The 27,652-nt window shown below is 47.7% G+C and overlaps 1 protein-coding gene across 2 annotated transcripts in view; it reads left to right on the top strand.

Annotated features, from left to right (window-relative positions):
• Nucleotides 1-23,099, top strand: part of LOC138453030 (low density lipoprotein receptor adapter protein 1-like) — a 311,945-nt gene extending 288,846 nt beyond the window's left edge. The window contains exons 9-10 of one of the 2 annotated variants that reach the window (XM_069605453.1): nucleotides 4,106-4,137; nucleotides 10,091-23,099. In XM_069605453.1, the coding sequence (XP_069461554.1) occupies nucleotides 4,106-4,137; nucleotides 10,091-10,137 (79 nt within the window). In that variant the 3' untranslated portion in view covers nucleotides 10,138-23,099. The remainder of the gene's footprint in view (nucleotides 1-4,105; nucleotides 4,138-10,090) is intronic. The other variant, XM_069605454.1, reaches the window with a different exon arrangement.
• Nucleotides 23,100-27,652: the final 4,553 nt, after the last annotated feature.

Here is a 27,652-nt window from a genome sequence, read left to right as displayed (position 1 = left end):
TGGCACCTATGTTTTTTTCAAATATAGAGGAAAGGCAATTAACATTTGTGGACTCAATAGATGAAAGGAGGGTTGTTTTTCTTCATACTTGTCACGCTTTAAATGCCACAGTGGTCCCAGAAGAGACCCAAAGGGTCTTAATCGAAGGTGAATGGTGACGTCACGAGGGCCCAGACAGATGTACAGATGAATGACCAACACTCAAAAGATGACACACTAAGACGAAACACCATGGATAAAGATATCACAGACATAGAAGAGACGATGTCGAAATATAAAGAAACGTTACCATAAAACAGGATGAAACTATGCAACCAGCTAAAGCCTGTACATAGGCTTGTAACGCAAGAAGCTAAGAAAACAGTGCGGCTTGCTATGCTTAGTAGAAGAATAGAGCTGCAAGCGCCAACTATATACATAGATATATCTACCTCAATGAAGCACATTATATAGGTGCAGTCCACTCTACATGAAAGCAGAATTAAGCCCAGGATGGTAGGGGCCAAACAAGCCAGGATTCATATACCAGCACCAAGCCAGACGAAAGAGCGGAATCGAAACTTGGCAAGAAGCAGCTCATGCCTAGGCATTCGAGATCAACCCAAGGAATGGAGGAGAGCGGCAACTCCGAAGAATTGAAACTTAACGAGCATAGCAGCTTGCCCGTGAAGGTCGAGATGAGGAGGGCCAGGCAGGTGTTGAGACCCGAGAGAGAACCAAATACGCAAATAGATGAAAAATGAAGCAGCTTCACGGTGTACAGACACGTGACCAGCAAAAAGCGAAGAAGTACCAACGTCTGATGTCACCCAAAACCAGAGGATGCCATAACTTTCCCTGATAAGAAGTTAGTTTCGAGGCCATCCTCAGCCAACTATTTGACACATAGCCCTAAAGTACTGATTGATGGAAGGGAGGCAGGGTGAATCTTGGGGATACCGCATCTGGGTGAACATTCTGCATGCTGCTAATTAAAGTGGAGATTTATGCTTGGTGGTGCAGCTGACCCAATCCCAATGGACCAAGTAATCTAGGGTCCTATAGTTAGTAGACCAATGAGACGTCATACTTGTAGTGACGTCTAGCACGAGTGGTGTAGAGGGATGGGGGTAGACGCCCATCCGATAAGTTATCCAATCCCCACACCCCGTTACCATATACAGATATAGCACCTATACTTAAGTTACCCTTTCCAACCAATAGACTTGCATGACAAACTTTCGAATGTTACACGTCAAGATGACGACTTTTGCCTATAAGAGTTGCTGTTTGTATGAAGATTGTGGAAGTTGAAGCGAGACGGGCGATCGCATCACTGATGATTTCCTAATGTTTCCCCGTTTTTATTCTTGTCATTAAATGAACTTCCCTTTGCCAAACCACTGTGTTGTCCTTAGTTGATTGGTGTTGGAGTGAGAGAATCCTGCATCCCATCCTCCTCAAGGTGCAGCTATCTCGTCTTAAAGTACTCGAGGGTGAGCTCTGATCCCATGGGCCCGTCAGAGGTCGCTCCACCCTCTTGTACAGCTGCACATTTGAAAATCTGTACTCTCTTGGCAAACTCTAGCAGATTTGCTCACGCAGCAAAGCTAGACGATTGGATGTAAATTGGGTCCAATGATTGCTACTTCGGAGTGGATTTACAGTATCTTGCTTAATAGTGACAGGGAGCCAGGGGCGTCATTTCACCAAAATACCGGGGGTAGGGGAAGTGACATCACATGACCAATGACCTCTGATGATCTCACCGGAAGTGATCATTTGACCCCACCCTGAAGAGACATCACAGGAAGCGATGGAAGATGACCTTTCACCCCTTGACAAAACAGGAAGTGGCATCACATAGCATTGTTTCTAAGAACCCTACTACAAATATGGTTATGATATCACTGTAAAGTGATACGCATTTCATACAAGAATGGATCACCATATTTATTGTTAATATCAGTGCATATAGGCCCATATTACCAAATTACTGTGAATGCAAGCCGACGCCCAAGGCCAAACGATAATGATGTGTTATTATATAGCACTTACTCTTAAGCGCTTCATATGGAAAAAATATGCATACAATATCGCCCAACCTGTTTTAGTATTCATTTATCAACCTCCGCAGGAGGAAAGGCTGAGTTGACCTTGCCGGGAGTCGAACCTGCAGATCACACACACATTGCACCAGCGAGCGCTCAACCCACTGAGCTATCTTACCGAAAAGCGTTTCGATACACATTGTGTATAGGCGCTATATAAATAAACCATCAGTCATATATCAGCCACTCCAGAAACAAAGAGCCACATGCTGATGGCCACAGCCCACGAGCCTTAATGTATGTTTTCTTTTTAGGGGTAGCAAGGGAGACCTCAGGGGTTGCAGGTGTGACCCCTAAATGACGTCCATGCAGGGACCTCTCCCTGTTGAACTGAGAAATTGACGAACTGCATGAGTAGCAGGGCATGGTCACTGCAAGGTCGTCCAGCATTTGGATAAGAGAAGCTAGGGAAGTGCAGTGTCTGAAAACTGGGAATGGGAGAAGATGGAAAGTGGGCAGCAGGCACCCGCACTGGTGCCAGGAAAATAACTACCCAGCAGGAAGTTGTATGTTTGCATATCGAGATCCTAGAAAAAAAACTCTGCTGCTGGCAGCAGGAAATGGCGCACTGAGGTACTGTTGAAAACAGGAATCACTTTAGCTACAATCATCTAATTCAAATAACAGCCACAGGATGGCACTGACGCTCTGGAGATCATTTTACTTCAGCAGTATAGTGTAACATTGTACAACCTTCATTGAAAGCAATGTACTTCCTCACCTTGCCTATAACCCCCTGGGTGCATCCTCTATGTACACTGCTCTGCCCAGCAAGGTTTGTGCTTTATAAAATCCTACGCAAAACAAAAGTGGTGATGGCTGGAAGGTTTAGAACTAATCATAACCTCTGGCATTGCTCTGGGCAACCCTCCAGACCATCGTTCTTCGCCTGTCAAGCCATTACAAAAGGGGAAAGACCATATGCAAATCAGGCTTGGCCCCACCCCAAAAGGGGCAGTCCAGCCTGAACTGCTAGGGCACATCCCTTCTGCATGAGACCACAAGCATCTCCCAACATGTTTCGGCCTTGTTGGGCATCATCAGTGAGGAGTAGCTTGGGTCTCTAGGCCGGGCAGGCACGGGACCCACGTCTGGGCATACCCGTCCCACTCGGGGTGACAAAGCAAAACCAAAAGGTGATGGCTAGAAGGTTTAGAATGAATCCCAACCTCTGGCATTTCTCTTGGCAACCCTCCTGACCACCGTTCTTCGCCTGCTAAGCCATTACAAAAGGGGAAAGACCATATGCAAATCGGGCTTGGTGCCAGCCCAAACTGCTTGGTCACATCCCTTCTGTGGCATGTTTCGGCTTTGTTGGGCCTCATCAGTGATGGCTTGGCAGGCAAAGAGCTTTTAATGATATCACCAATTTCATTTATTTGTATTATGGTACTCAAATCATGTTTTAAATGGACGTAAAACTGTAAGCACTGTGATGCAAAGAGAAAAACTGGACCACAGAGGTTTCCCACACCTGACATGACAGACATAGTGACGGACTGACTTTATGCCAGGCAACACTTCATCATTAAACTCATGTGACTTGGAGGGCCACAAATAATGTCCTGAAGGCCCGCATGTTGTGCTCCACTGGCTGTAAACAAACGGATCCGGCCAATCAATTAACTAGAGTGAAAAGTGATGCCCTCCTCTGACACTGCCTTAACATCATTTTGCCAACGGCCTTGCCCTCTAGAGAGAACAAAGAGAAGTAACCCTCAACTAAATACAAGCAGCAAACGTGTTCGATTTACACTTAAAAAATAAAAAAAACATTATGCATTTCAGGTGTTTGGACGCGTGTTACAAAATATAGTAATTGGTGTCACCGGGGATCTCCGCCTGTTCTTTTGGAGGGATGTAAACCTGCATGAATCCCCCCCCCCCCAAACCCCCTTATAGCTGAGACCCCGCCCTTGGAATTGTTGTGCTGTGTCCTCCATTGTCACTACTCCTCCCAGGCCTCACACTTGCCTTTGTAACATATCCTGGGCCTTGTTTCTCTTTCTTGCAAGCTGCTTCATGGACGATACTGGAGACCCGGCAGGTAAAGTGCCTCCTGCACGAACGAACGAAAACGCTTTGTGTATCGTATGACATGTTGAGGCACTGATCCAAGCAAAGATGCAGGATTGTCCAACTCCAGGCCTCAAGGGCCCGATCCATGTCGGATTTTCATGATACCCTTCATTAATATTCATAAAATATATTTGCATACAATGATTCTAAATGAATGCACATTTTTCCTCATGAATATTAATGAGGGATCTCATAAAAACCTGTCAGGTTTCCGGCCGTCGAGGCCTGGAGTTGGACAACCAAGGAGATGTGTTAATGGGCGATGGGCATGCAAGGTCGTCTTGGTTATGTGATCTTCCTTCTCTGGGGTGGGCTACAATCCGGTCTTAGTGCCCAGATCACATGATTTCTGGAGCTTTACCTTTTGCATCTGACGGCATCTGCTAAATTCTCGAATACCAGCCGCCCATCTCCTATCACGGCTGTTCACGACTCTTGGATGAGTTGCAATGGTAGGAAACGGAGGGGGGGGGGGGACTATCTTGAAATGGTGAAAGGTGTGTCCATGTTGATGAGTGAGGTTGGTGATACACACTTGGAGTATGAAACAGTAATGTCTCAGAGGGGACAGATACTCTTGGGATATGGACGAGGAACAGGTCAGTGTAGATAGACGCTTGAGGTGTGGATGTGTGATACGTCGGTGGAGACGATGCTTCTGGTGTAGAACAAAAGCCGTTTAAGTAGAAATAGAGGAGACATGTTTCACAGCAAATGCATCCTCAGAGATGGCGAAATTTTGGGTATTAAAGAGGCTATTTTGCTGCAGAAAGACAAACTAGAGCAGGGTTCTGAAATCTTTGGCTGCTCAGTTGTGTACGAGTAGGTCTCCGCAGACTATTCAATGGTGAAGGATCATGGGAGTTGTAGTCCGAAACGTCTGTAGAGACGCCCGTTGCAGACTTCTGCACTAGAGTATCCATGAGTGACTATCCTTGGTGACAGCTGGGCTTTCTCCTCTCAGCAAACCTCACTGGTTTAAATTGAAATGCCTCTGTCTCTAGTGACCTTCACAGAAACATACCATAGGTTTCTCACTCGCCACCTGCACTTTATCCATCCAGGGTCATCCTTTGCTTTAGAACTCTCGCTCAATGGTAACCATGTGACTGCCATGTTATGACTTTGTCAGCCATGGTGTTGAGCCTAAACGGATCCCTGCCTGTTGAGTGCTTCGATCACTAACCTACATGCACAAACTCAACAAAGTGTCTTCACTGTATCATGTCTTACAAAGTATTTCTGTCTCCCGTCTATTTGCAACAATGAAGTCCCCGTGTCTCTCCGCTCCTACCGCAGCCCGCCCCAAATCTTGCACCTACATTTAGCCACCACTATTCCCCTTCCTTGGCCAACAACTACTTCATGCACACAGGAAATCTCCCACTGCTGCTAAGGTTTTCGCCAGGTGGGTCTTGTGTGCACTGTGAAGCCATCACAGTGGTGCTGTCTTGTGCAAAGTCACTCGATAGGTCGCCTCGCCCATACTCGCCCCTGCAAACTCTACCCATTGGGCTGCGACTCTACATCGCCACCGCCAGACCCACGTTTCCCTGTCTGCCCACCACTTCCTCCAGTCCCCGGCCAGTGCTGCCCTCAGCCTGCAAAGGGCCACTATCAGTCTGTTATTGCTCCACCTCACCGGTCATGCAGTCGGACAGATCCACCATGCGCCACCTTCCCAAAAACATGCCAGCGCGATACGGTTCTGGAAAATATTGTGTTCCTAGCAAGATGGAGACTGGCTGCCATAGCGCAACAGACCATCAACCCACCATCATTCTGGGTAAGGCAATACCAGGGCTTTCTCCCCAGAGTGTCTGCTTTGCTCTTCCCCTGCTTAAAACACACTAGTTCTTTTGAAAATGGCGCCAGTCCATCAATACAGAACAGAACCTTCTCTAGCCCAATAAGCATAGCATCTCTGCCGCCACGCATACCCCTGCTCAGTCTGTCTTGCGCCGTCTTCGGCCACTGTTTTGCGCACAGTACATTTCTTCCCCTAGAACACGAACCATGTCCTTGCCTCATCCTTCCAACCAGTTGCAAGCGGTTTCTCGGAACAGTGACGCTGTGCACAATCTTTCACGTCACAACATGTACAGGAACATGCCGAAATGTATTTAGCTCCTTACGTATTTGCGCACATAGAAACTTCAACCGCAGAATCTGCCCAATGCTGCTTCCGCACCGTCTTCCTTCCCACCAAGTATTCCAGCCTTCTGTCCCACTCACTCCTACCCCTTACTGGTCTCTACCTTATGAGACCTATGGCCACCCATACAAACCACATGTATTTCCTTTCTGTTGCCTCATCCAGCTCTGGTCTATATCGACATTCGCTTCTCTTGATCCCACCGAACTGTGGTCCATGGGGTCCCTTCCCAGATCCACCGTCTGAGGCTCTTGACGCGGGCTCTGAAGCTCTGTGGCCTCCTCTTTAAACATTGAAGGCCTCCTGTTACTGATGGGGTACCGCTCCTCTGCCAACAGCTCCCCTGAAGCTGCTGCTCATCTCAAAGCGAAACCATTGGGCTCTACTCGAGGATCCGCTTGGAGGCTGGCGGACAGCAGTACGATGTGCTCACTTCTTTATTTCTCAGTTTCCAACAAGATATCAAAGTACAACAATAAACATGAAGCAGGTCAGTGAATCATTTTAAAAAGATCCAAAATCATGGAACAGGGTCAAATAAAGCACTGTGCAGTTTAACCATTACCCATCTGCTGCCTCAGGCCTAGCCTCAGATACAAACAAGAGCAAAAACCTTCACTATACACTCAACAAGGAGACAAGACCATAGACAAGACAAAAACACCCCCCACCCATACAAACCCCCAATAAATCATGACTACAACCCAACTCCATATTTCAATCCAGCATCACCCATAGAATTCATTAAAAGTTCTCCACAGTTTATCATATGCCTTTTCCTTGTTCTGTTTACAAAACATAGATTTTTCATACTTAGAAAGATTCTGTACTTCAAAGAGCTATCCCTCGCCCATCGGTTTCTTCCTTGTTTTCCAGACTTTTAAAATCTGTTTTGTTGCCACCAGCAAGACCCTGCTAATCCGACAGGATGTTGCCCGGTTATTGTTACGTCTGCATCTCAGCGACTGTAGGACCACTGCTAGAGGGTTGCATGGAAATGTAATGTGCCAGATTGCGTCAATCCCATCTATGACCTCTTTCCAATAATTCGTCACCCTCTCACAACCCCACAACATATGTAACAAATTGCCCTTCTCCTTCCCACAACCCCAACAACAGTCACTGTCGGCCACCCCCAAAGCACACATACGCACAGAGGTCCAATAAACCCTACCCAGCACCCTTTGATGAATGCAACGTAAGTGCAAGTCTATCTTGGCAATGACTGGGACTTTCCAGAGCTTTTCCCAGTCCTCCACTGGCAAATCCTTGCCCAACTCCTCCAACCAGGTCAATCTTAACTTTTCCCATGAAGGCACCCAACTCTCCTCTAATGGCATAAGTCTCAAAAAACAGGACACCTTCTGCAACCCAGTAGCAAACAATTTACAAACCTCTGGTTTCTGCAAGAATGAAGCATCCATCGTCTGCGGCTTCGCCAATATCAAAGCTTTCAAGACATTGTACCTTCCCAATTCCCTCTGGCACAGACCAAAATTCTCCATTAGACTCTCGAAAGACACCACTCCCCCATCACTCCAAACATAATACAGCATTCTATAATTAACCTGTAGACCTGGGTTAAACCAAAGTGATGCCTCCTTGCACACTACCCACAATCAATGAAGATAATGCCTCCTTGGTGACCACCATAGGCTTTAAATTCAATACCTGTTTCGGCAGCCTCCCAAAGGAGTACACACTCTTTACATCATAAGGTACTAGTTTATGCTTCTCTATTTGCACTCACCACGGCATCTGGTTCCGGTCTCCATCGGCATAGTGAACCTGTTTTTTCAAAAGAAAACCTTCACAATAGTCCTGATGTATCGGATACCCAAAACCACCATCCTGAACACTATGAACCATTATACACCCCGGAATTCTAGCCTTTTTCCCACTCCCCAAAGAAACTCTTGAAACAGCTTATCTATACGTCTGAGGACCCTCTTCGTAAATCTCAATGGAAGTGACTGAATAATATATAAAACCTTTGGTAACAAAAACATTGTAATCACATTAGCTCTAGCCCAGATGGACAGCTTAACAGGTCCCCATTGCCTAAAATCTCCCTGGAGAATTTTCTTACCTACATTGTAATCAACAATCCTCTTGAAATCTCTAATAATGTAAACTCCTAGATACTTCACACACACATTTTCCCATTTACAGTTCCAACCCAACAGCCGACCACGAACCGGAGAATTCTTCACTGGAAAGACCACCATCTTCTCCCAATTAATACGATAACCAGACATCCTGCCCACTTCCACAATCATACTCTTTAAGAGACAGCCCCCTTCTTAACACGCTCTTTTAAAAAATCACGAGGTCTCTGCTTAAAAGACTTTGTAGAGCATTGATTTTCTGGATCTCCACCTTTGTTCGATGAAATGATTTTTGGATCTTAACCTTTATATATCCTGTGGTTTCTTGGTTGTGGTCTTTGTAGCTTCCTCTATTTTCCGGGGGTGTGTGAAAGGGCTGTGCGGGTTGGTGATGTATGTGTGTAGATTGAAGCAGCAGAGACTGTAAGGTGTCTAGGCGTGCGATTATGTTGGTGGTATCAGACCTGTGATCTGTTGGGCTGGTGTCAGACCTGTGATCTGTTGGGCTGGTGTCAGACCTGTGATCTGTTGGGCTGGTGTCAGACCTGTGATCTGCTGGGCTGGTGTCAGATCTGTTGCTGGTATCAGACCTGTGATCTGTTGCTGGTATCAGACCTGTGATCTGTTGCTGGTGTCAGACCTGTGATCTGTTGGGCTGGTGTCAGACCTGTGATCTGTTGGGCTGGTGTCAGACCTGTAATCTGTTGGGCTGGTGTCAGACCTGTGATCTGTTGGGCTGGTGTCAGATCTGTTGCTGGTATCAGGCCTGTGATCTGTTACTGGTATCAGACCTGTGATCTGTTGGGCTGGTGTCAGACCTGTGATCTGTTGGGCTGGTGTCAGACCTGTGATCTGTTGGGCTGGTGTCAGATCTGTTGCTGGTATCAGGCCTGTGATCTGTTACTGGTATCAGACCTGTGATCTGTTGCTGGTGTCAGACCTGTGATCTGTTGGGCTGGTGTCAGACCTGTGATCTGTTGGGCTGGTGTCAGACCTGTGATCTGTTGGGCTGGTGTCATATCTGTTGCTGGTATCAGACCTGTGATCTGTTGCTGGTGTCAGACCTGTGATCTGTTGCTGGTGTCAGACCTGTGATCTGTTGGGCTGGTGTCAGACCTGTGATCTGTTGGGCTGGTGTCATATCTGTTGCTGGTATCAGACCTGTGATCTGTTGCTGGTATCAGACCTGTGATCTGTTGCTGGTGTCAGACCTGTGATCTGTTGGGCTGGTGTCAGACCTGTGATCTGTTGGGCTGGTGTCAGACCTGTGATCTGTTGGGCTGGTGTCAGACCTGTGATCTGTTGGGCTGGTGTCAGAGCTGTTGGGCTGGTGTCAGACCTGTGATCTGTTGCTGGTCTCAGATTGTAATTTGTTGCTGGTGTCAGACCTGTGACCTGTTGGGCTGGTGTCAGACCTGTGATCTGTTGGGCTGGTGTCATATCTGTTGCTGGTATCAGACCTGTGATCTGTTGCTGGTATCAGACCTGTGATCTGTTGCTGGTATCAGACCTGTGATCTGTTGGGCTGGTGTCAGACCTGTGATCTGTTGGGCTGGTGTCAGACCTGTGATCTGTTGGGCTGGTGTCAGACCTGTGATCTGTTGCTTGTCTCACTTGTGATCTGTTAATTCACATGCAATCTTTTTACATTTTTTCAGACTTGCCAAATCTCGCACAAGGGACCAGGAACAGGATGCAGCAGTGACTGAGGAGCAGCCAAAATGAGTGCTCAGTGTGACGTGGACTTGCCGACGGCAACTGGGTGCCACCAGACCTGGCTTGGAGTGAGGGTGGGATCCCCACGATGCCTTCATACAAGAATGGATGTGCCGCCGGGGGGACCACCCACATGATGCTTTCACATTCCAGGAGGGGCCGGCCTCCTATGGACACTTTTTTAATTTATTAATGCAGACTGTAAGGCACTTGTTGAAAAAAGAAAATACATCTTTATACATCAAACACTACCCCCTTTCCATTTTCCCCATCCTTTTGTACTTTGGTATCGTCCCTGGAGCTCACCGGGTGTTCTAGAGCAGCACATATTTCTACGTGGGTGAGCATACATGGGGTGTGTTGCCGCATGCCTGTGCTTGCAGGCCTCCATGTTACTCCTTGTTATCCAGCCTCTGTGCCAGCTGGTTCTTCTCCACTGCTATAGAGGGACTGTGCAGTTCAGTGAAAGCAGCCCAGGGGAATATCAGGAGTGAGCTACTCGGCCTTGCTTTCTTCTGCCCCCTAGTGGCTGCTGATCATAGCCTCTAGGCTTCATCAGTGGATAGGTCTGTCACCAGACCCTGGTGTCATCAGTGGGATCTCCAGGTACTGGCAGCCGAAATGACATTATCCGGTTTCTTTGCCCTTGCCCACTGTCCAGTGAGTACAAGCAGAAAGCGCCTTGAAGCAGTTCAGTCAACTCTGTGCACTATTCAGACTCACAAGCCAGGCACTGGCACTTCACAGTAGAGACTGACTCCCTCCACAAGGTGGCAGCCTTAGGGTGCAATCGGTAAAATCCCACCTTACCCTGCCACATATTCCCGCATTACTGCTCTTTTGGTTTGGGTCCGTTTGACCTAAAACATTTGACCTAATTACATTCAATCAAATTTATTTGACCTTTGTTTTGGTCTAAAATGCAGGGGAGATCTCCCCCTCACTACCTCTCAACCTAATCTATACCCTTACAAACCGCATATATATATATATATATATATATATATATTTAATTAAATTTGACCGAAAAAAGGACACAATCATTCGATCAAATGTTTTAGGTGAAATGTTTTTAAGTCAATTATGCTAATAACCTCTTTTTTCTCTCTTGTCACCCAATCCACTGCCCTTCTGTACTATCTGCCTCTTCATCATCATTCGTCCTTGCTTCCCACACTCTAGCCCCTCAACTTTCTTCTCTTCTCCTTCTGACCCCCGCCTTCCTCCTCTCTACTGCCTAATTTTCTCCCCAACCCCCTTCCTGCTCCCCTTTCCAATGATTTCTCCCTCTTACTGGTGACTCAGTTGCATCCAGCGCCTCTGTGGGGGATCTGCACTGTGACCGCCTTCCCAACACAGGGCGCAAAGTGGTCCCCATGAAGCTCATGTCATTCTCGGGGTTCCCTATCCTGGAGATAAACATGGCCCTCTAGGTGCTCCCCCAAGTGTTGCTTTCAGCGCAGGCAGTCGGGGATCAAAATAAAGATTCAATGAAGTGTCATCACTCAGTAAGCGGGGGCTACCAAGGGGAACAAGGCACTAGTTAATACATATAGTGCGCAAATGTAACGTTCAAATGCAATTCAAGCTATACAATGTTGTCCATTATGTATGATCCATTATGCTTTAAATGTCTTCTAGGTGCGTCTTGAAGCATCTGTAAATATATATTCCCAAACAAAGAGATTTAATGTTTCATGAGCAGGTTTGTGTAATGCTAATGGGACTGTAGAGTGAAGAGCAGATCCTGGCAGCTGTTGGTGCAAAGGACTCCAGAATCTTTAAGGCTATAACCAGGATCTAAAGAGCTCCCAGCAGTTTCGATCCCTGGCAGCCTACCGACACCATGGTAACCAAAAGCGATAACGTAAACCCTTCCAATCTCTGCGCGGGAACGTTTTGTTAGGACAGCGGCTTGTTTTCTCAAAATGGCGGCTTCCTTATCAGGCCAGCTTACAGGCAGGTTGACAAGGATGACTGACCAAGGGGGACTTGCTCCGAACTGCTCGCTCAGCCTGCAAGAGCCAATGACTGCCCTGCAGAATAGTGGCACAAGTGCCTCTGTATAGACAAGGGGTCTCTCTAAATGATACTCTGCGTGGTGGCTTCCGTCATGGCTTTCCACCTCAGCTTCAGCAAAGACCAGGGGGTTGGATAGTCTCATTCCTTCCCCTTTTGTTCTGTGTTGTAGAGCTGAACAGTTGACTCTGGTCATCCCACGCAAATAGTGTCTGTATTCATCATCTTTTATAATGCGCTTAACACCGAAGACCACTCTCTAAGTGCGCGACCGGGATTTGAACCTGTGTTGCTCTGCGTTGTCTTCCTTCCAAGATGAATGTGTTTCCCTTGAACTATCCCTCTGGCCCCGTTGTATGTACGTATACAGATGATAGATATAGCAGAAAGCTAGCTAGAGAGCAACAGAGTGCTGTGCAATAGAGGGGAGTAGTGCAATGGGCAGGGGCGAGGGTAACTTTGCGTTTTGTAACGCACGTTTATTTGCTGCCCGCAAAAGATGGTGGCTCTCGTAATATTACTGTAACCTGTGCGAGTGGCCGAAGTTCTCTTACGTGAACGATGGGTTCTCATCCAGCTTGCACAGCTGCACTGGGAGCCCATTTCGCCCCCTCTTTGTCCTACAAGTTTCGGGGTTATGTGAATTTTATCTCGATTGTATCTGATAGGTCTTTGAGGACTATAATGGGATACAAGGGAGCAGGGCGAGGAAGTTCCCAGAGGCATCTGTGGTTCATGGACAGAGCTTTAAACATGATTTTTGTATAAATCGCGAGACATTGCAGAGATGCCAGAGCCAGTGAAATATAGCTCCTTGGCTTTAAATCCAGGGACATCTTGGCAGCTTTGTCAGATTTGCAATGTAGGCAAAATGGATCATATTTTGCTGCTACTAGCTATAGGCAGCTTAATCCAGTGTTAAAACCACAAGTGGAAAAGTGAGATACAGAAAAAGGTGGCAAAGCACTCGTCAGTAGTAGAAGCAACGTAGGTGACTGAGGCAATTTAAGATTTCAAGGTGTAGTGAAGGGCCAATAAGGATACCCAGTGCCCTCGCTTTAGTCACCGGGGAGTGGTCTATAATTGACGGGGCCCTGTTGAAGTGAGAGCTCGGACCACCGTAATCTCGGTTTTGTCTATAGTTGATGGGGCCCTGTTGAAGTGAGAGCTCGGACCACCGTAATCTCGGTTTCATCTATAATTGACGGGGCCCTGTTGAAGTGAGAGATCGGACCACCGTAATCTTAGTTTCGTCTGTAATTGATGGGGCCCCGTTGAAGTGAGAGCTCGGACCACCGTAATCTCGGTTTTGTCTGTAATCTTGCCAGCAAACAATTAGGAAAGCAGTTTGCGTCAGAAGAGCCTGCTGGGTTGAGTTTTACTGTTCTGCACTCGTTGGTCTTCCTATTTCCTTGTTTGGCACCTCTTAAATCTATTTTTTAACCATCTTCTCTTCCAGTTATTCCCCTCGCGACTCCGTTTCACCATCTCTGCCCTAGCTTGGTTGGCTGACTTTTTCCTCTCGTCTCCAATTCAATTGTCTTTGTATGGTGTTCAAGTCCCTCCTCGGTCTGACTCCCGCTTATCTACCCTCCTTGGTGTCCTTCTAACCCCTCACTCGTTCCCTTCGTTCTCAATCCCACTTCTTGCTATCGTTCCCTCGTCCCCAATCCTGATGCATTCTCTGTTCTTGCTCCCTATCATTGTGATTCTCTCCCTTTCCCCCTCCGTTCTGCTGCTTCTTACCCAGCATTCCTTGCTTCTCACAAGACCCATCTTCTTCAGTCCTAGCTCTCTACCTGGAATTGTTTTGCAACCCAATCAATCCTCACTTTTTTGTACCTAATTCTTTACCTGGAAATATTTTGTAATTCAATCAATTTTCACTTTATTGTACTATATATAACTTTTTATGTATAGCGCTTTGGGGTAAAGCGCTAAATAAATGCCAAATAAATACAAATGCAGACTTGTCATCTGCCAGTGAAGAAACCTCCAGGAAATGTTATGAATATTTAAAATCTCCAGATGAGATCAAAAATCTTCATAGAATTTGGGATAACTACTCAGACAAACGTGGGCTTCAGATTTCTGTTGTGTCTCCACAATCTGAAACTCTCTCTAGCAAGCCGCCAGGTGACTTTCGCATAATTCTCTTTCTGGATGGATGAGCGCTGTAGTCCTCTCAGGGACCGGGACATGCAGCCAGTGTAATAAGGGCCAGAAATTGCTAGGCCAACGAAGAAAGATGAGGAGAAGTGTTGCAGTGGGGCACCAGAAGTAAAAGGAGATGTCTGGCAGTGTGGCGCCAGGAGAAGCATGCAGAGATGTCTGGCAGTGAGGTGCCAGGAGAAGTACAAGATGATATCTGGCAGTGTGGCGCCAGGAGAAGCATGCAGAGATGTCTGGCAGTGAGGTGCCAGGAGAAGTACAAGATGATATCTGGCAGTGTGGCGCCAGGAGAAGCATGCAGAGATGTATGGCAGTGAGGTGCCAGGAGAAGTACAAGATGATATCTGGCAGTGTGGCGCCAGGAGAAGCATGCAGAGATGTCTGGCAGTGAGGTGCCAGGAGAAGTACAAGATGATATCTGGCAGTGTGCCGCCAGGAGAAGCATACAGAGATGTATGGCAGTGGTGTGCCAGGAGAAGTATGGGGAGATGTCTGGCAACGAGGCACCAACATAAGTATGCAGAGATGTATGGCAGTGGTGTGCCAGGAGAAGTATGAGGAGATGTATGGCAGTGAGGCTCTCTGAGAAGTACGAGGAGATGTCTGGCAGTGTAGTGTCAGGAGAAGTATGAGATAATATCTGGCAGTGGTGTGCCAGGAGAAGTATGGGGAGATGTCTGGCAGCGAGGCACCAACATAAGTATGCAGAGATGTATGGCAGTGGTGTGCCAGGAGAAGTATGAGGAGATGTATGGCAGTGAGGCTCTCTGAGAAGTACGAGGAGATGTCTGGCAGTGTAGTGTCAGGAGAAGTATGAGATGATATCTGGCAGTGGTGTGCCAGGAGAAGTATGGGGAGATGTCTGGCAGCGAGGCACCAACATAAGTATGCAGAGATGTATGGCAGTGGTGTGCCAGGAGAAGTATGAGGAGATGTATGGCAGTGAGGCTCTCTGAGAAGTACGAGGAGATGCCTGGCAGTGTAGTGTCAGGAGAAGTATGAAATGTATGGCAGTGAGGTGCCAGGAGAAGTATGAGGAGATGTATGGCAGTGAGGCTCTCTGAGAAGTACGAGGAGATGCCTGGCAGTGTAGTGTCAGGAGAAGTATGAAATGTATGGCAGTGAGGTGCCAGGAGAAGTATGAGGAGATGTATGGCAGTGAGGCTCTCTGAGAAGTACGAGGAGATGTCTGGCAGTGTAGTGTCAGGAGAAGTATGAGATGTATGGCAGTGAGGTGCCAGGAGAAGTATGGGGAGCTGAACGGCAGTGAGGCTCTCGGAGATGTCTGGCAGTGTAGTGCCAGGAGAAGTATGAGGAGATGTCTGGCAGTGTAGTGCCAGGAGAAGTATGCGGTGATGCCTTGCAGTGGGGGCCAGGAAACCAAGAAGCAGAAGGCTGGCAGTGGGGAGCCAGGTGAATGAGACGCCAAAGGTGGAGGCTGAATCTAGACCGGATGTGTGTGCTGCAGGGTGATGGGTTTGCTGGGGGTGCTGCGTTTACATTTTTCATTCATTGATGTTTAGCTTTCAAAGTTGCAATGGGTCTTAAGGCATAAATATGCTGATAGAGCATCAACTCTCCATTGAAAGACTTTGAGGTCCAGGATTATCTTGGATGGGCGCAGAGGGAGAAATGGTAGTTTTCAGGTGGGAACCGTTGCTTGTGATCTCCAACTGAGGTACGCTTTGAGGATGCGCCTGGCAGCCTGCCATTTTGGGTTCTATAACATTTAAAGCTGATGCAGGGCCAGTTTGGAGGTGCGTTCTGTTGGGTGTTTTGATGGTGTCTTCAGAAGTAAAGTTTTCCACTGAATGAGGGTCTCTTGGAGCTATGACAGTATGCCAAGCCGGCCACTCTGCCTGGCTGATCACATTCGGTGTTGCCCACTCCTGTAGCCCAAAGCGCCAGGCTCGGGAACTCTCCCACGGCTGTCCTCTCGTTCCACAGCCGTAGCCTAATCCTGGAGCTCAATGGGCCAACCTTTGCATCCGGGGACCTCCAGGCACCCCAACCACAGTCGCGCCCTTTGACCAATGGGGCCTCTGATTTGAGGCTAGCCAAGAAGCCCTGGGTGTTTGCAGGTTAGGCCGGGCTGCTCCAGGCCAGGAGAGAACCCCAAGTTCTTCCTTTCTATACCCCCACACCAGGTTCCTGTCCTCCCAAAAGCCCTGTGCTCCTAGGGAAAGGATGTCCGTGCCCTCGCTCTCCTCCTTCACTGCTGCTTGGACCTGAGGGTAAATGTATCCATTGGGGAGAGACCCGGAGAACAGTAGGCACCTGCTTGCAGTCACTGTTTGGGGAAGATGGCGAGCCTTGCACTCCCTGGATTCTCTTTCTAGTCGCTTGAGCGAGCACTCAACCACACTGTCAGAATCTGTTGGCCTCCTTACGAGTTGTGGTAAGGGAAACAGTCCACAGAGTGATAGAAACGCAGTAAGTTAATTTCCATTGGACTCCATTGGGGACGTGCGGTGTTAGCCCACCCATTAACACATTTGTGTGGTGGTAATTATCTCCACCCTAAATCAGGCAGATTTTGCCAGAGTGGTCAAACAGTTGTTTTATGAAATACCTCCAGTTTTACCACTCTCGCTAAACTCTTGAGGTCCAGTTTTTTCACTTCCCCGGAACTCCCCCTTTCTTTTGATCTCAGCCGCGTACTTTCTCTTGCGCCGCGGAGCTCCTCAGCTGCTGGACGGTGGTGATGAGCAGCATGCACCCACCCACCCATCCATCCATCATCTAAGTCGAGAGGCACTTTGGTTCCTGGAGTGTAAAAAGGTGGGTGCAGCTCCCGACTGCTGTGAACTTGGAGGGCTAACTCAATGAAACGCACTACTGCTGTGCAGAGCCGAAACATGTGACCCTGAACCCAGAGTGATCTTCTCCCCCAAATCCTGGATTTGTCAGATTGTGTCTTAGTAGACTGCCATTTTGTTGAAATCCCTGTATGGAGCTATCTTTCTTGTTCTGTCCTTGATCAGGAAAACCTTTGGAAAGAAATGATTTGCTCACCAACTCTGGCTCTCCGCCACTGCACTCCCCTGCTTACCACTGCGCTCTCAAATCTATAGTCCTAGCCACCAACTACCTTTTGTTATTATTCATTAGGAGTGCCAGCCAAGCTTGCCTTGAGTTGGGGTTAAAGTGACCCACTGCTCCCCGCAGCTAGCAAGCTTGGCTGGCACTCCTAATACCCTTCACCGTCCAGAGGGGACTTCTTCTACTCACCCATGATGTCCCATGGACTCTACTCAAGCTATACTTCTTCCACCCCTAAGCTAGCCTATTGACAAGGAGGGGTCTTAGCATTTGTTTAGAGCAGCCCCCTTAGTTGTGATCTGTCCCTATTCACTAATACATTTCCCTCACCGCTGACCGTACCATTTACACCTGGCGGCAGCTCTCCCTTCCATGCCTGGGGCAGTGGCGGAGAGCTGAGAGGGTGCGAGGAACAACCCAAATAGACTTTTTGAAAGCTGGAATATTTCTATCTACAACATTGTTACAAAAACGACTGAAGGTGTTCCATTTTATGCATCAAATTAGTTCAGAGGACATATTGACTAAAAGACCTTCTGGTTAGACGTCTTTAACGACTCCCACGATTTTGTGTCCTCTTTTCAAACCAAAGCCTGGCCTGTAACAAATGATTCATAAAGCATCCAATGCACATATTCATAATTACTGCATATAAAGTTTCGATCAATACGCCAATTCATGTTTCACCCTCTTCCAGTGCTTCTTCAGGCCCACATTTATAATTCAAACGTTTTGTCTCTTTTAACGAGATATGAACTGAATGAGGAGTGAGGAGTTAGCTGCCTGATGCCTTGTAAATTGGCAAATATTAAATCACAAGTTATGACACACAGCACACAAGTACAGTCACCTCTTATGAGGCATGATCTGTATTAAATTGTTTAACCTTGGTACTGCTGCCACTATTTTTTAAACGAGATGCTATGCAACTGTTGAAATTTTAAGTCTTGAGGCCAATAATAAAGAGTCGCGCCCTTACCATCACGCGTTTGCACCAATAGGAGGTAAGTCATGGTAAGTCACCACGAATGGAATGCTTTGAGGAGGGTGTCCACTGCTAACATCATTTCTGTGAGATTATAGAGGGGATTGTACAGGAAGGGATCCACCGCCACTGCACCGAGTCCATGCAGCCTCACTTTCTCCTTATGCATTCCTCGATGGGAGGATGCATGGCTGCTGCACGGGCGTCTACACATACCCTTATCCATTCCTCGATGGGAGGATGCATGGCTGCTGCACGGGCGTCTACACATACCCTTATCCATTCCTCGATGGGAGGATGCATGGCTGCTGCACGGGCGTCTACACATACCCTTATGCATTCCTCGATGGGAGTATGCTTGGCTGCTGCACGGGCGTCTACACATACCCTTATCCATTCCTCGATGGGAGTATGCATGGCTGCTGCACGGGCGTCTACACATACCCTTATCCATTCCTCGATGGGAGGATGCATGGCTGCTGCACGGGCGTCTACACATACCCTTATCCATTCCTCGATGGGAGGATGCATGGCTGCTGCACGGGCGTCTACACATACCCTTATCCATTCCTCGATGGGAGTATGCTTGGCTGCTGCACGGGCGTCTACACATACCCTTATGCATTCCTCGATGGGAGTATGCATGGCTGCTGCACGGGCGTCTACACATACCCTTATCCATTCCTCGATGGGAGGATGCATGGCTGCTGCACGGGCGTCTACACATACCCTTATGCATTCCTCGATGGGAGGATGCATGGCTGCTGCACGGGCGTCTACACATACCCTTATCCATTCCTCGATGGGAGGATGCATGGCTGCTGCACGGGCGTCTACACATACCCTTATGCATTCCTCGATGGGAGTATGCTTGGCTGCTGCACGGGCGTCTACACATACCCTTATGCATTCCTCGATGGGAGTATGCATGGCTGCTTCACGGGCGTCTACACATACCCTTATGCATTCCTCGATGGGAGTATGCTTGGCTGCTGCACGGGCGTCTACACATACCCTTATGCATTCCTCGATGGGAGTATGCATGGCTGCTGCACGGGCGTCTACACATACCCTTATGCATTCCTCGATGGGAGTATGCATGGCTGCTGCACGGGCGTCTACACATACCCTTATGCATTCCTCGATGGGAGTATGCTTGGCTGCTGCACGGGCGTCTACACATACACTTATGCATGCCTCGATGGGAGTATGCATGGCTGCTGCACGGGCGTCTACACATACCCTTATGCATTCCTCGATGGGAGTATGCATGGCTGCTTCACGGGCGTCTACACATACCCTTATGCATTCCTTATGCATTCCTCGATGGGAGTATGCATGGCTACTGCACGGGCATCTACACATACCCTTATGCATTCCTTATGCATTCCTCGATCGGAGTATGCATGGCTGCTGCACGGGCGTCTGCGCATACCCCTATTCCTTTCTGGGGTTTTACCACAGAACATGAAGCTGGGAAAATTAAAAAGCTACAACGCTGCCTAAAAATAAAAACATTTGGCAAATGCACAAACGGGGAGATTAAACTCACCTACTTGATGAAGGTGCCAGCATTTGCTCTACCTCATTATGCAATGAACTTCTGGGCTGCTACATTCGAAGAGGCGTCAATGGCTGTGTATACTTTTGCTATCTACTTCTGCATAATCTGATCCCAAAGAACCTTTTTTTTTTTACATGTTTGGCATCATTTAGAAATAATACCTGCCGGATCGGTGTCGCTCGGGCCTTACTGATGGGCCCTGGTGCCGTTACCACCCGATCCGGCCGGACAGATAGGGTATTCTTGATATTAGCACTGGGTTGCCAATCCGGTACCCAGGGTACTGACAGCTATGTTTTTGGTATGAATGAACAGTACGCCTCTTGGCCTCCCATTCGTTCATAAAAAAAACACTCAAGATGGCCGCCACGGAGCAGGAAGACTGAGCCAAGCGGAGGTCCCCTTCCATTTTCAAGGTGGCCAGAAGGTAGCCAGAGCTGCAGCATTGCCGCAGTCGCTGAAGGAATCCGCTAGTGAGGGTGGGATGGATGGTAAACTAAGGGGAAGAGAGGGTGGCAGGAAGGTGGTGGGGGAAGTGGCCATCAGGTTGCTTAGAAAGTTGGCTTGGATCGTGGTATTCAGCCTGCGATCCGAGCAACCTGATTGGTTGCTCTCTCCGCCCCGGGTGCTAATTTCCATTAGTCCCGTCTTCCCTGTGAGGTGCAACTGTAGTATTAAAATAGGGACAGCATAAGTAGGTGAGACGGACAGGTGACACTTGAGGACCCTGGAAGATTGAATCTATGACAGAGCAGCCATGGTAACATACAGCCCTCCATCTCCCTCTGGCTGTGGTTAGCATGCACCCTGATTCACTGCTTTCCACCAGGAGTAAGAAGAGATGGGGTTGGGCTGGTGAAACTGGAGACCTTTGAGTGGGCACAGGCGGGGATGCACTGATTCCAAACACTGATTTTGAATCACTGTTGGGTTGTGGTGCTCAGTGGAATGGGAGATGTAGTTTGGCGGTTCCTTCCTAGCAAGTGTAACTGCTACATGCCTCGATTCGTTGCCGCGTTTCCTTCTCCGAGATGGGTAGAACACAGCAGATGCGTAGCCAGGATTGTCTAACAAGGGCCCATCGCGAGTAAATGCCCACACAGCGCTGCTGACTGGGCATTTATGTATTGCCCGCTCAGGCCCTGCCCTCTCTACGCCTCTAGATCACACTGGGCAAGGTTCTCTACCCGCCCCGGGGAGCTGGCCTCATCTTCTCAACCATCCTCTTTAAGTCAATTGCCGGCATTTATTGGAAGTTTCTCGGTGCATTACACGCTACAGGCAAGAGGATTGTGGAGTGTGCCAAGGCTTCCTGGAATGATTAGACCAACAAAGGAGGTAGATCTTCCGATTGTGTTGCATAAGCCGGGGCCACATTAGGACACTCCAGTCAAGCGCAGCCGCTTCGGTGCCTGATCCTTTCTTCTGCAAATTGAATGGCTGGTTCCCCAGACGGCCCCAGAAAAAGCTCACTTCATCCTTCAGCCTTCGTTGACTTATCATAATTAGCGTTTCATGGTGGACTCCCCCAGCTTCTAAGCACTGGACTGGGGCTAGAACCGTGTTGCACGGCATGGTCCAAGGTGACCCCGGGGTTTGCTACCCACCTGGAGGCTCACCGTGGAGATTTGCGGCATCGCTGTCGCCGTTGTCTGGGTCCTCCCATGTTCTAGGGACTTGCTTTGCAGTTCTGTCAGTGGCAGCTGCATCTTCACCGAGAAATGATTGGTCGCTAGAGCGCCATATCTGCAGGTATATGCAGATACTCGCTTATCTCCTACAAATGTTAACTCCTGAGTGCTTCGCTTCCGGTGTCCATGTGCAAAGCAGCATGACAGCTGCTGAGCTGAAATACAGGAGATCCTTGGCAGGACTAGTTGCTTGGCCACTAGTCCTGGAGCTTATGGAATACTCTCATACCAGCTGAAAGGGGTCTTCTCTCTGCGAACATGCTCCAGGGTGAAATCAGGTGCTCCTGCTGTCATCAAATTACTCTTGATTGGAGCATGTGTCCCAGCCACGTGTTTCTGTGCCAATCAATCAGGGACGTAATTTCACCAAAATGCCAGGGGTAGCGGAAGTGACATCACATGATCCTTGACCTCAGATGACATCACAGGAACACATGTCATTTGACCCCACCCCGAAGTGACATCATGGGAAGCGATAGAACACAACTGTTTACCCCCTAGACAAAACAGGTAGTGGCATCACATAGCATTGTTTCTAAGTACACTATGAAAAATATGGTTACAATATTATTGTAACATGATCTGCATTTCATACAAGAATGGATCACCATATGTATCGGCAGAAAAAAAAATAATTGTAACTGCAACTTGCGAAAAACAAAATACATAGTCCAAACTGCATGCTTATTCTACTCTAAATGCTTTTTGGGGTATTTTGTCTGCATTGTGAATTTGAGGTGTTTAAAAGCAAACTAAATCAGTCACTCACCCCCTGAAGTGTGCCTGAACTAAACCTTTAATGAGTCTAGGAATTATTGTATAGAATTCCAGAAAGACACATTATTTGTTATTCCTATTCTTTCTTATTTAGGGTCACTGCTCAAAGTGTTACACTTGTGCAATCCCCTGTTTTTTTTTTTTATAAGAGGCCTGAACAAGAAAGCCAGCCACTACAGAAACAAAGAGCCACATGGCGTGGGACAGCCCAAGAGCTTCCGTTTGTTTAAAAAAGAAAAAAAAAATCTTTTTTCATTTTATGTCAGGGGTCTCCCTTGTGACCTCTGAGGTCTCCCTTGCTACCACAAGGGTAGCAAGGGAGACCTCAGAGGTCACAAGGGAGACCCCTGGCGACCACTAAATGATGTCCCTGCAATCAATACGCTGTCTTTACTCCCAATTGGTGCACGTGTGGTAGCCACATGTTTCTGTGCCGACCAATACTATCATGGAGGGCAGGGGGCGGGGCTAAGGCGTTTCAAGGTGCTAATTGGTGGGCTTCGATGTTTCCCCACCACTGTGCGTAACTGCTACCCAGAGGTTGAGCTAGACCTTCTCTTCTCTCTTGCACAGATATTTCACTTTTTCACAATTCGAGGTTTTCACGGTGCAAAACTGCCTTGTCAACAGTCAAAGCTCAAATGTTGTTTTGTATTAAAAGTACCTGCTGTGGAAATATGAATAAATGATTTTTATATGTGTGGCCTCTATCATTATTTTGACATTGACTGAAAAGTTGGGCACGGGGCTCTCTATCACCGCCCCTTGGGGCGCCAGTGGTATGTGTGCAGAAGACGTTGGGCTTCCATTGTGATCACTGCCCGCAGTTGGTTGCAGGGTTAAATGGGTTGGCTGCACCAATGCCTGTCTTTAGGCGGTTTGGGGAGTGACTTCTGTTGGCAACTTAAAGCCTCAGTTGCAGAGGGAATTGGAATGGGTTAGTCATAACGTGCTTAATACCCCGAGGTTTCTAAGCGCGGACCTGTGGATCGAACCTGTGTTGCTCCGTGTCGTCTTGCTTCCAAGGTGAGCACGTTGCCCCTGAGCTACCCTGGTAAGTTGCAATACTCAACATGGTCACAACAGCTGTCACTGGGACTGGCACCTCTTCCAGAATTGGATGCCCACCTGATATGGGGACCACCATGGGCTCCTCTCATCCAACCCCCCCAGTATTCTGGGTGTGGCCTGATGCGGGGTGCTGTCTGAATGGGGAAGCTGCTTAATAAACCCCACAAGCCCAGCCTATAGCTGTAATCAGCACTGTAGATAATCAGTGTGCCACTGTTATTGCCTCAAATGGGCAAATCCCCAAAATAAGAGAATAATTATGCCAATGAAACATGGGGACCAATGGGCACGTGCGAGCCTGCCCCCTGCTTCTGCCGCCACAGCTCCACGTATATGTTAGATCAGCGGTGCCAGCTTAGCAGGGCCACAGGAAGCCGCGGCTCTGATATTACTGCCTGATCTGAAGGCATCTTTTAATTTGCATAAATGACTAATTGCAGTGAAGTATGGAATACAAAAAATATCTGTTTTAGATTTAACATACATTTTTACTGCCCTAAAATAATACCCCCATGGGAATTGACATTTACTTTTCTTACCTGAAAAGTAGTTTCAAAACCAATTTCAGAGATGGGAGAGTAAAATAATCCCACTTCAACATCTTATCTGGAATTTAACTCCTTGCTGCCTGCTCTGCAAGGATTTACGAAGACCCTTCCCATCGCAAACATTACATAAACCCCATAGGAAATTGTTGACATCCGAGGCTGGTCCATGCTTGCTATTGTTTCATTCGCATGACAATTTTCAAGAGTGGCATCGACGTGGGGCAATTCACTTTGCAGTGCGGCACTTCTGGGCACCCGAACCAGCTCCTCATTTAAGCCATTGGTCAGAAGTAGGAAGTGAGAACTCCATCGCTCAATCTAAGCGACTGATCGCAGCTGGCAGTGTGTAGTAATTGAACCTTCTCTACATAGCTCATTGAAATAAATGATCCACTGTGTACTGTGCCGAATCGAAGACATTCCCCCCCCCACCCCTGTGAGGCTAGGGAGGTGAGCCTGCTCAGCAATACCCTGCCTAGGGCTGGAGGCAAGTGGGACCTCTCCAGGAGAGTCTCCCCCTTAGGGGACAAGGACTCATGTTCCTGTGAGGAACTCCCTAAATCATTTCACATGATGGCCTAATATCCAAAATAGTGTCAATTCCCGAGACTAGACTGAAGAGAAAGATATTTTATGCCATCACCAGGAATCAAACGAAAATGTCTCTTCAAATGAAAATCTCCAATCAACTGGGACTAAAGAGAGAGAGTGCAGGCCGAACGAGTCAGAGAGAGGCCAGCATATGCAGACAGGGGAGGCCCCCTGGTAGCGAAAGAGCTGAAGGAGGTGGAGCTGGAGAGAGCCGCAGAGCCGGCAATGTTCCGAAGTGCTCTGTACATGGGAAGCAAATGATGGAAAGTCGGCATAAGCAGAAAGGAAGAAGCTGAGACCACTGGAACCCAGAGTGGGACAGTGGCATGACCACATGGACGTCATGGTGGACAGGCTGCCCGTCTAACAACTTGACACCATACCAATCAGGAATTGGCAAATGCTTCGGTCCCCCCATAGAACGACCGAGACGCCAAGAGAGCGTGAGAGAACTGCAAGGAAACAACGGCAGAAGAGAGCCGACAGAGAAGTCTAGAGTAGGACCCGTTCCCGTACAGGCTCCGGAGGTGTTTCCCCTGCCGAGCAAAGGTAACTGGGAGAACGGCAGAACCGGGAGGCCACGTGGGACTCATTATTCACGGTCAGAGACTCGCCTCAGTACCAATGACGAAATTCTAAATGTAAAATTGATCCTAAGAAGGATCATAAATAACCCTGAGAGACAAATCAATGAAACGTGGGTCACCGTATCCTACGAAGAAGGGAACTCTCCCGATTACTCAAGGAGTATTAAGGGGAACACACCAAAGAAAGACTATTAAAAAGTTCAGGGCGGAGAAGCCTCAGTAACAAGGGATATATCAGATGGATTACGCCAAGAAAGGTTAAAGCCTAATAGAAAACAACACGTAGGAAAAGATGCTTTACACAAATACCTAGAAACAGAGAAAGAATATTGTACAGTAAAGGGCAGAGTAGCCTCAGGAATAAGGGATATAACAGGCAAGCTATGGCAAGAAAGGTTGAAGCCTGTTTGTAAACAACCCATAGGAAAAGACGCTTTCCAAGGATACCCAAAACATATCAGCCCGAATCGTAGAATTCGACAAAGGCAGAAGAAAGTCATCCTTAAAGAGGAAAGGAAAGTCAAAAGTCTGCAGAGAGAACTACAGCAACTGATGCAGAAAGTGACAAGAGGGTATTTAAAAATGTAATATTAACAAGAATCTCGAAAGGCTGAAGAAGAGAAGTGCGAGGAGCATCCATCAGGAGAAGGGAGCCATTCCCCCAAGCTTAGTTTGTTAGTTTGTTAGAATAGTGGTAGGGTCGGGTAGCTTTAGTTTTGGACAGCAGACTTATTCCTCCGGACAGTTACTGACGAGGGCCTTAGGTAGGGAATACCTGGTAGGGAAAGTTAGGCCTTAGCCTTACTCTTTAATAAATACATGTGGGAAATGTCTTCAGAGTGTCTCGGTCCTTCTCCTGACCAGCCACACTATATATTGTAGGATAAAGTCATTGCTAAAGTAAGATGCACATTTGTCAGTCCCTTACACCAATGTTTGGACCAAGATACAAAGCCATCCTGGACTCCTCTCGGTCCTCCTTTTCCTTATTTTACTATGAGGGAAGAGGGAACATCCAATGTTCCGGGAAAAAAAGATAGAAAGAGAAAAATACTGCATGAAAGCCTTGTTTTAATATGAAATGTTGCTAGGCTCTCTGATCTGTGGCTGCAACAGCAGAGCAGCAGCCGGGTCTGCAGAAACAGTGGGAGGATTATACAGAATGTTTATAGAGAGGCAAATACGTGCAATAGTGCAGAGGCAGGAATTTCTGCTGTGCTGGCTCCTGTGCGACAGAGGCTGCAAACTAAGCAGAGTAGGGCTAGCGGATCTTCCAAGGAATGGTATCTCACTTTAATCCGGGCCTTGGCGTAAATTACGGGGTTTCACGGCAACATGCCGGCCATCACATTTATTTAATTTATTTATTTGCATTTTTAAAGCACTCGCACAGCCCCCGCATCGAGGTGCTATTACAGACTTTTTTTGTTGTTGTTTTAGTTGCATTTTTATACCGCGCTTAAATACCTAGAGGTTTCTAAGCGCGGACCCACGGATCAAACCTGTGTTGCTTCGTGTAGTCTTGCTTCCAAGGTGAGCACGTTACCACTGAGCTATCCTCCCGGGACATTCTCACAAGCTGCACCTCCTGCAAAATCTAATGAAATGACTGGATTGGGATGAAGGCTTGTACAATTCCAGCTGGATGTAAAGGTATGGGTGTTAAGCCTGGAGAGTTCCAATTTTCAAAAGTGCCTGTCCTAACACAGCCACAGCTCGTGGGCCATGGCAGACATTTAGAATGTACAGGCACGCGTAGGGTTAAATTAATTTTTCACCTGCTTGACAATGAAGCAAATCTGTGATGTATGCCCTGCTGGCATTTAGATAAGCTCTTATAAAGGATGTATTGGGACAGACTTCATACCTGTGGGCTGACCTGAATGCACCTTTTGGAATAGCCAATAGGAGACCAGGGAGGAGATGAGGGGATCTAGTGCTTGTATGTGCTTTGCATGTACCCAGTTCTCTTGCATGGAGTCAGTATGTCAGGTAGGTAAGATATGTGGTCAGGGGCAGACATTAATTGAGGTGCCATCCTCTGTTCTGTGAGAGTGGTGTACAGGAGAGCGAGATGTCCACCAACAGGCCCATGGGTCAGTGCTCACCCTCTAGTACCTCTAAGACAAGATAGCTGCACCACGTGAGGGATGGGGGTGCAGGATTCACTTACTCCAACACGACTCAATAATCAGGACTCAGTAGTTTGGCAAAGGGAAGTCCGTTTAATGACAAGTACATCAAACAGGGAAGCAGTCGGGAATCGGCATCGTTGCAACCACCTGTCTCGCTCAGACTTCCTCGAACTTCAGTTGAACAGCAATTTTTATACACAAAACTCGTCATAATTGACGTCTAATTCTAAAAAACTTGTCATGCAATATAATTGGTTAGGAAAGGTAACTTAAATATAGGTACAATATCTGTATATGATAATAGGAATGTGATTGGATAACT

This window comes from Ambystoma mexicanum, chromosome 4p, assembly GCF_040938575.1.
Source record: "Ambystoma mexicanum isolate Mex_15411 chromosome 4p, UKY_AmexF1_1, whole genome shotgun sequence".
Lineage (NCBI taxonomy): Eukaryota > Metazoa > Chordata > Amphibia > Caudata > Ambystomatidae > Ambystoma > Ambystoma mexicanum.
The sequence above is the reverse complement of the archived record's forward strand: the minus strand, read 5'-3'. Positions and strand labels throughout refer to the sequence as shown.